Source organism: Oncorhynchus mykiss, chromosome 24 (assembly GCF_057628025.1).
Source record: "Oncorhynchus mykiss isolate SJ-2025 chromosome 24, ASM5762802v1, whole genome shotgun sequence".
NCBI classification, from domain to species: domain Eukaryota; kingdom Metazoa; phylum Chordata; class Actinopteri; order Salmoniformes; family Salmonidae; genus Oncorhynchus; species Oncorhynchus mykiss.
This window is the reverse complement of record NC_143045.1, coordinates 18,902,611-18,912,002: the sequence shown is the minus strand read 5'-3', so window position 1 is coordinate 18,912,002 and position 9,392 is coordinate 18,902,611. Positions and strand designations below refer to the sequence as shown.

At 42.6% G+C, this 9,392-nt stretch overlaps 1 protein-coding gene across 3 annotated transcripts; it reads right to left on the bottom strand.

Annotated features, from left to right (window-relative positions):
• Positions 1 to 1,250: 1,250 nt before the first annotated feature.
• LOC149972390 (uncharacterized) lies at positions 1,251 to 8,944 on the bottom strand. Of its 3 annotated transcripts, none has more exons than XR_016491352.1 (6): positions 8,754 to 8,944; positions 7,895 to 7,987; positions 7,669 to 7,763; positions 7,516 to 7,559; positions 7,179 to 7,338; positions 1,251 to 2,921 (listed from the first exon to the last, which is right to left on the bottom strand). XR_016491352.1 is itself a non-coding variant. In XM_090218545.1 (6 exons), the coding sequence occupies exons 5-6, from the start codon at positions 7,225 to 7,227 to the stop codon at positions 5,844 to 5,846; spliced, it is 333 nt and encodes a 110-aa protein (XP_090074671.1). In that variant the 5' UTR covers positions 7,228 to 7,338; positions 7,516 to 7,559; positions 7,669 to 7,763; positions 7,895 to 7,987; positions 8,754 to 8,944. The 3 variants fall into 3 exon arrangements, 1 of the variants encoding a protein (XP_090074671.1); XR_016491353.1 differs by lacking the exon at positions 8,754 to 8,944 and adding an exon at positions 8,491 to 8,629; XM_090218545.1 differs by lacking the exon at positions 1,251 to 2,921 and adding an exon at positions 5,844 to 6,127.
• Between the last annotated feature and the right edge of the window lie 448 nt (positions 8,945 to 9,392).

Sequence of the window (9,392 nt, the reverse complement as noted above, 5' to 3'; positions counted from 1 at the left end):
TCATAGTTTTGATGTCTTCACTATTATTCTACAATGTAGAAAATAGTCAAACTTTTGACTGGTACTATATATATATATATATATATATATATATATATATATATATATATATATATATATGTGTGTATATACATGTTTTTCTTCTAACTCTACCACCCCTCCCCTAATTGGAGTAAACTAATGAACAACACATTTTTTGCAGTATTACTTTAGTGCCTTGTTGTAAGCAGGATACATGTTTTTGGGATATCTTTAGTCTGTACAGGCTTCCTTTTCACTCTGTCATTTAGGTTAGTATTGTGGAGTAACTAAAATGTCAGTTTTCTCCTATCACAGCCATTAAACTCTAACTGTTTTAAAGTCACCATTGGCCTCATAGAAAAATCCCTGAACATTTTCCCTCCTCTCCAGCAACTGAGTTAGGAAGGACGACTATACCTTTGTAGTGATTGGGTGTATTGATACACACTCCAAAGTGATATAACTTCACCATGCTGAAAGGGATATTCAATGTCTGCTTTTTACATTTTTATCCAATTACCAACAGGTGCCCTTCTTTGTGAGGCATTGTAAAACATCTCTGGTCTTTGTGGTTAAATCTGTGTTTGAAATTCACTGCTTGACTGAGGGACCTTACAGATAATTGTGTGTGAGGTGAGGTAGCCATTAACATTCTTTTTTTAACTCTATTATTGCACACAGAGTGAGCCCATGCATCTTATTATGTGACTTGTTAAGTTTTACTCCTGAACTTATTTAAGCTTGCAATGACAAATGGGTTGAGTACTTATTGACACAAGTTAGCATTGTTTATTAATTTGTCTAAATAAAAATAAAAACAATTCCACTTTGACATTGTGGTATTGTGTGTTCTCCAGTGACAAAACAAATCTTTATTTAATCAATTTTAAATTCTGGCTCTAACACAACAAAATATGGAAAAAGTCAAGGGGTGTGAATACTTTCTGAAGGCACTATAGATAGGCGTACATACAGCTAGGCTCTTTTAGAATCTGAGAGTGAAATACTTACACTCATCTCTATCATCTAGGCTCAGCATTCCCGAACAGTCCCATTACAAGTCAGAATGTTGAACAAACATAATTTCAACCTACATTACCTGTTGTCTGCTGATTTTGTCCCTATTTCGGGGGGTAATCTGATGCAAAATATCCGCAAGGAAGTGTTATAAACCCGACCTTCAGTACTGTTGAGGACAACTCGATCGAAAAATTAAGGTAGAGACTGTATAATAGAAAAATCTTTAATCAAGCAGCTGCGAGGGAGATCTATCTCTGATTTCACAGGTAAGAACTCAAACTCTAAATGGTAAAGAGTGAAACAGTGGTAAGATCCGTCAGCTCATTCATGTTTACTTCTGTGGTCATGACCATCTGGTGGGGAAGATTTACTGCTGTTTCACACAATCTCCTCACCAGGGTCGTAATGCATGAGAACAGGCAGAATGATAGATAAGGACTCCAACCAGGGCTAGGAGACATTGCAACACAAGAGTTCTAATGTTCCTCAGGCTACTTTTCACCCGTGCAAACAGATGCTGACCTCTCTCGTTATCTTGCTTGTTTACAGTATATACCTCCTGTCTGATAGTGGCAACTTACTCAGCAACACCAATAGATAAGTCTGGAATGTAAGTACAACATTCGTCACCCACCACTGCACAAACCCCTCAGCTGCTAGGAGAATATCCAAAGACAATCTATTTTGTAAGACCATGTTAGGTATAGCCACAAGTTCAGCAGTTAATTCTTCAAAAGCAGTAGCAGTAGCATTACGTATTCTTTCTACTTAATTTCCTAGTTCTATAATGGAATCAAGCACAGTTGTCATGCCATTTTGGGAATTAATGCATAGAAAAAAACATTACAATGGTCTTCCTATACAAGTGGGAGAAAAGGTGATTTGGGGGTACTGGGGTAGCACACATAGCAGGAACAACATAGGCAGCATAGCATGATCCTGACCAGTTTGTAGGCAGATAATAGTATAGGCTTTCCCCCCAAACACATGCATAGATCCACTGACTGAGGAAGTAGGTTTAGCATACACACTGACATTCTTAAGTTTATAATGTATTCCCATCGACATGTTAGGGTGGAATGTTTCATTTCTCAACAATATGTGTACGGTTATGTTATTGTAGAATGAAAGGTTATACTTACAATAACTTTCCCCCAACTGGAGACCGATTCCATATGCTTTATAACACAAATAACCTGGGGGAGAGTAGGCCAGGGTGATGGGTTGCTTAGGCAGAGAGGTGGCATTATTAAAATAAAATCACCTTATCCTCCACCCAATCAAGCTCTCCGTCTCTAAGGTTACCTGCTTTGGTCTGCATCAATATTTAGTAAGCACAGAGAGGTATAGCTAGTAATGGCATAGTCTCTGCACTGTCTGGTAACAAACCCAACAATCTGATTCATTCTGTAGTACAGAGACATTACTAGCTAACTATAAGAAAGTGGTAAGGGTAAGCAGAGTGCCTCTACTGGGTTGTAGGAGGTCCCAGGGTAAGCAGAGTGCCCCTACTGGGTTGTAGGAGGTCCCAGGGTAAGCAGAGTGCCTCTACTGGGTTATAGGAGGTCCCAGGGTAAGCATAGTGCCTCTACTGGGTTATAGGAGGTCCCAGGGTAAGCAGAGTGCCTCTACTGGGGTGTAGGAGTAACAGGAGTAACATCTTCTGGCTCTGCTACCTGCTTACAGTGGGAGGCGTGGATCCAGGTGTCTTTCCCTAAGCACTTTACCACCGTTGGGCTTGTGAGGGAGATTTGTTGTGGTCCCTTCCACCTGGGTTTTGAAGGTTCTTTACCTCTGCCGTGCCTCCTCACCATAACCCAATCTCAGGGCTGGAGATCGTGATGGGGACAGTCGTCTGGGGAGGTTTGGGCAGCAGAGACCTGTGAGTGAATAGCTTGAGTACAGTTAGTCAGAGTTATACTGTACATCATCATAGTGTCATCCAACAGATGCAGATCTGGGACTGCAGCTGGTGGCGATGCTGGGGTCCTCATGTGGACCAAGTCCAGTTTTCCTGACTGGGGTGGAACGCATTGAAAACAAGGCTATGGGTAGTGTATCCACCCAGGTAGTCCTGGTTGAGCACATGTTTTTGCCAGTTTATTTTTCCGAACGCCATTGTAGTGTTCTGCAAGTCCAGAATTTTCCAGTTGAAACGGTACATGCAAATTTCTCTTAACTTGCATCATGTCTGTAATAATGGGGTGGTAAGTCAGAAGCACGTGCAGGTGAAACGTTTTAACAAAACAATTAAACCAAGAACACGACACTAACATAAGGCACTACGCCGATACACAAGAACAATACCAACTGGTGAGTAAACATGGGAGAGTGACATGCAAAGGGGAGGAATATGATGAAGGTAATGGAGTCCAGGTGTGCGTAATGATGAATCTCAGAACCGGTGGTTAGAACTCTGGCGACGTCATAACCCGGGGGGGAGGAGCAGGAGCAGACGTGACAATGTCACACAGTTCATTTATTATCTTTGAGTTGAAATGTGTCCCCTTATCGCTATCTAGACTTTGTGGTATACTGAATCGTGGAACAATATGTAGCAGGCATTAAGCCACAGTCTTTGCTTCCTTATTTAATGTGGGGAAGGCTTCAAGCCACACTGTGATTCATGCATCCAAGGTAAGTGTCGGTTAAATAAAAATAAACAAATCTGAACAAATAACATTTCAATTACAACCCTTGATAACTCATAAGGGCTTTTATATAATACGGGAATTCAAGGAATAGTCAAATAGACTAGAGACAGGTTTCCCTCAGTCGGGACAGCGGTCCCTCGCTCTCTCCTTCTCACAATTAGAACTACTGATCAATTATAAACTTCTTCATAATTCTCTGTTTACATAATACTTAAATTTCAACCAATGTCCCTGATCTTTCTAGCGAGGGTGAACAGATCAGAAAGTCAGAACAGAGGTCATTCAAAACCTGTTCTTTGAGTCTGTTCTTTAACTTTTCTTTCCCTTTACTTCAGACTCCTTATTGTAAAACATTTCAAAGATTCTCTACACCAGGTATTGGGTTTCAGTACGTTTCTCATCAGGAGAACTTACATTTTTTCATCCAAAATTCAGACAGATACTTTAAGGTACATCCTTTTTAACCTGTGAAGAACCTACTAAAACAAAGTAGAAACACTCACACAAACCAGACACGGTTTTAACACCACTAACAAATATTTATTTGTATAGACAGGTGGTGTGTGTGTATGCAGATATGTGTTTGGTAAAACATTGTGCAAGAACAAACAAATGGCCAGGCCTTACGTAATTTGGAGCTCCCTTAACAGCCGGATACAGGTACCTTTATACTTTATAGTAATGCAGAGTCTCATAGAATTCATTACTACTATGCCTAGATGTGTCACGGCCGTCCTCCTCTTCATCTGAAGAGGAGAGGCGAGATGGATCTGAGGACCAATACGCAGCGTGGTAAGTGTCCATGGTGAATCTTTAATAAAGAAAGACTGAACACTATACAAAAGAATAACAAAAACAATAAACCAAATACGACCGTGAAGCTACAAAATGAGACCTGTGCTGACACAAGCCACTAACATAGACAATCACCCACAAACAAACAGTGCAACCCAGGCTACCTAAGTATGATTCTCAATCAGAGACAACTAATGACACCTGCCTCTGATTGAGAACCATACTAGGCCGAAAACATAGAAATGCCCCAAAACATAGAAAAACAAACAGACTGCCCACCCAACTCACGCCCTGACCATACTAAATAAATACAAAACAACGGAAATAAAGGCCAGAACGTGACAGTACCCCCCCCCCCCAAAGGTGCGGACTCCGGCCGCAAAACCTTGACCTATAGGGGAGGGTCTGGGTGGGCGTCTGTCCGCGGTGGCGGCTCTGGCGCAGGACGCGGACTCCACTTCATCATTGTCTTAGTCCGCTTTATTGTCCGCCTCCGTGGCTTCCTCACCATGGCCACCCTACTCAATGACCCCACTGGACAGAGGGGCAGCTCGGGGCAGAGGGGCTCCGGCAGCGGCGCCGGACAGGCGGGAGGCTCCGGCGCCGGACAGGCGGGAGGCTCCGGACAGGCGGGAGGCTCCGGCAGCGGCGCCGGACAGGCGGGAGGCTCCGGCAGCGGCGCCGGACAGGCGGGAGGCTCCGGCAGCGGCGCCGGACAGGCGGGAGGCTCCGGCAGCGGCGCCGGACAGGCGGGACCACCTGCAGGGAGGAGACAGAGAGACAGCCTGGTGCGTGGGGCTGCCACAGGAACCACCAGGCTGGGGAGACCTGCAGGAGGCTTGGGGTTAGGAGGAGGCACCTGAAGGACCGGGCTGTGGGGGAGCACTGGAGCTCAACCTTGGCACCACTTCCCCAGGCTGGATAACCACTCTTGCCCGGACCCTCCAGAGTGCAGGCACAGGTTGAACCGGGCTGTGGGTAAGCACGGGAGATCTAGTGCTTACTACACACATCTCTCCCTTAGGCTCCACTCCCACATTCGCCCGGCACGAGCGGAGCGCAGGCAGAGGACGCACTGCACCCTCCCAGCGCCCCGGAGACACAGCACGCAGAGCCGGCGCAGGATACCCTGGACCAAAACTGCGTACCGGCGACCAGACCCGCTGAGCAGGCACCATACGACCTGGCTCGATGCCCGCACTCGCATGACACTCTCGGGGGGCTGTCCTATAGCGCACCGGGCTATGGACACGTACTGGCGACACCGTGCGCTTAACCGCATAACACGGTGCCTGCCCAGTATCACGCTGCTTATAATAAGCACGAGGAGTGAGCGCAGGTCTGCTACCTGGCTTAGCTCCACCCCTCGTGTGCCCCCCCCTCCTCATATCGCCGCCGCGCAGCTTTCGCTGCCTCCAGCTCTGCTTTGGGGCGGCGATATTCCCCAGCCTGTGCCCAGGGTCCCTCTCCGTTCAGTATCTCCTCCCATGTCCAGGAGTCCTGTGATACCGGCCGCTGTTGTTGCTGCTGCTGCTGCTGTCGTCGCTGTTTTCTACCACGCCGCTTGGTCCTTGGTTGGTGGGTGATTCTGTCACGGCCGTCCTCCTCTTCATCTGAAGAGGAGATGCGAGATGGATCTGAGGACCAATACGCAGCGTGGTAAGTGTCCATGGTGAATCTTTAATAAAGAAAGACTGAACACTATACAAAAGAATAACAAAAACAATAACCCAAATACGACCGTGAAGCTACAACATGAGACCTGTGCTGACACAAGCCACTAACATAGACAATCACCCACAAACAAACAGTGCAACCCAGGCTACCTAAGTATGATTCTCAATCAGAGACAACTAATGACACCTGCCTCTGATTGAGAACCATACTAGGCCGAAAACATAGAAATGCCCCAAAACATAGAAAAACAAACATAGACTGCCCACCCAACTCACGCCCTGACCATACTAAATAAATACAAAACAACGGAAATAAAGGCCAGAACGTGACAAGATGTACCACCCTCCATTTTTCAGTGGAGCTTACTGCATTTTGGGCATGAAGCCTTGATAAAACCATGTGTATACATAATCATACTGGAGACACATCAGATGATACAGGGTCCATTAAGCAGAATAGGCACCTTCTAAAGTAAAACAAAATACTTTAACTAGGACTATGAAATAGTGAAGAAAGATTTTAAAGATGCCCAATTTTTCAGTTTTTGATTTGTTAAAAAAGTTTGAAATATCCAATAAATGTCGTTCCACTTCATGTTTGTGTCCCACTTGTTGTTGATTCTTCACAAAAAAATACAGTTTTATATCTTTATGTTTGAAGCCTGAAATGTGGCAAAAGGTCGCAAAGTTCAAGGGGGCCGAATACTTTCGCAAGGCACTGTATCTGACTGAGAGTGACTCATTTGGGGAAACACCACCACAGTTTAATCTCAGTTTTAGATCTATGATAGATCAGTCGTAAAATGATGGTGTGCTTTTCTGCATGGTATCATTTCATTTATCGGTGGCTGTGAATTTACACTTGGGGATTCTTGTGTACGTTATGTAATATAAATATATTTACTAATGTTGCTGCTCTGTGTGCCTCCATTCTGTTTGAGATATAACTAGATACCTTGCTTGATTGAAGGTATGGTTGTGCTTTTGTTCCCTCACTATTGTGAAACCCTACCATCATTGAAGAAGCTGGTGTTGAGGTGAATGCTGTGAGGAAGAGCCATCGGTATGAGGTAGAGCTGCCTGAACACAGTCTGGAGATGATCCTATTGAGATGAAGCCTAGATGAGGATGTATATCCACACCCGCCACCCCAGCCTGAAATGGGATCACCGCTGTTGTGAGGAGATTAGAATATATTAAAGGTAAAGTGATAACAATATATATGACATGATATCATACAATGTTCACAGGTGGCAATTAGTACGATTTTGAAATCTCAAAACTTTAAGACAAACTAGTAGACGGAATACTTTCTAGTAGGCCACTTTAATTCCACTAGCTTTACTTACTGCTATTTACAGGCACAGTTGATTCCATGTGGTTGTTCTGAATTCTAAAAAGAAAAAAAAGTAGACCTAGGTATAAAAGATTTTTCAAGATACCTTAAGGTTCCTTACCATTACCAAATTCCAATCACTAAAACAAATACACAGACAACTCACAAGGCTGTGATGTTCCATTTCCAAGGAAGAAAATCTTTTTCATAATACACCTCTGTCTTGGTGCCAGATTGGTCTTCTTTACATTGTTGTGGCATCTAGAATTGTTTGATGTTACAGCAAATATAAGCTAATTGAGTTACACATTAATTTAATATGTTATTGTAACATTAGAAATTCAGTGATGAGTAGTTGGACCGTCCAGTAGTTTAGTAGTTGAAACCAATACCGTTAGAGGTTGGTGAGGATGGCAATTATTATGATTCTGACCCTCAGAGGGGCCGGCATCTTGATTCTTCTCATGCTGTTCCTCACTCTGGGTCTGCAACATCACAAAATGCATTCATAACTTTAATATCCTCTGTACTGAATAAAACATAATCAAAGTGAAAACTAAGTCTCAAACAAACTTGTGGCTCAATTTCCTTGGTCATATAGTTAAATTGTTGTAGTTTACTCATTTGAAACTCAATGGCCTTTAGCAGTTCTGCGTGTGTTGGTTACCTGGCCAAAACTGACTTCAACTGTGGTCTGCTCTGAGGGATGAATGGTCCCTATAGTCTACAGTTTTGTCAAACTTCCCGTCTACACTATTGTGCAAATTTTCAAAATGTTGTAAAATGATAGCAAAAATACTCTTTAGTTTCGTTATTAGCTTGCACTTTTTGAGTAGCATAGCACAAACAACATGCTGTTGACATTCACTTAGACAAAAATCTACATGCATGCATGCACATAGCCAATGTTGAATTTATGTCAATGTTCCTAATTTCTATATATACAGAGAAATACATAAAAATAGTATTTCGAAAGACAAAACATTACCTTTTTGGCATTGAAACATGTATTCCCCATGTTTTGTATTCGGTGTGAATGTGGAAAGGGATTTCCCACAAACCTACGTCAGTACGTTGACTGTACGTTTGGCGTCACTGTGCATCATTTCCTTAACCTTAACTCTTAGTATTTAGTAACTATGTAACAAACCGTATATATTTTTAAGACATTTATGTATTTTGAGTGTTTAACATATCAATAATTTAAGATATTTAACTGATTGAAAGCATACAGTTCCTCAGCTTCCTTACCTTGGGGTGGTTCTCTTCTCCAAACTTAAAGTCTTGTTGACATGAATCCTTGAGTAAGTTACTTATTGTGCCAAATGTTGTTCATTGTCCTATTCCCGAGTCAAATAAGGCTGTATATGCTATGTCTGGGAGCTTTTGAAAAAGTGTTCTTCCAACTAAAACCTGTTTCGCTTGAAGAAGTGTCCTCCTTCAATGATAGATAAAATAGGAAGACACTTATGGGATATGTAAATGACTGCATTATTACTCACTGCACTATTTAACTCATGCCAAACATATGTTCTTGTTTCATAACATTGACAACTCTGTGCGGTGGTGCCTAGTTTCCATTTGTGTCATGACTGAGTTAAAGCTGCAGCTAGTTATGTTGTAAGAGGAAATGAAACATTGCTCAGAATTAAACCATCATTATTGAGAAACAAACAGAATTCATTCCCACTTTTTTATTTAATAAAACTAGCTTGTATTGACACTAGGATTGTGAGACCAGAAGAGCACTGTGGAACCATTGACATTTTGCTGATCATCATTCATTGTTTCATTTGACTTGATGAGGTTTATAAGACTCCACATATTTATTGTAATGTCAATAAGAAGGCATGAAAAACAATTCATATCAAGTTAACATACATAACTAAC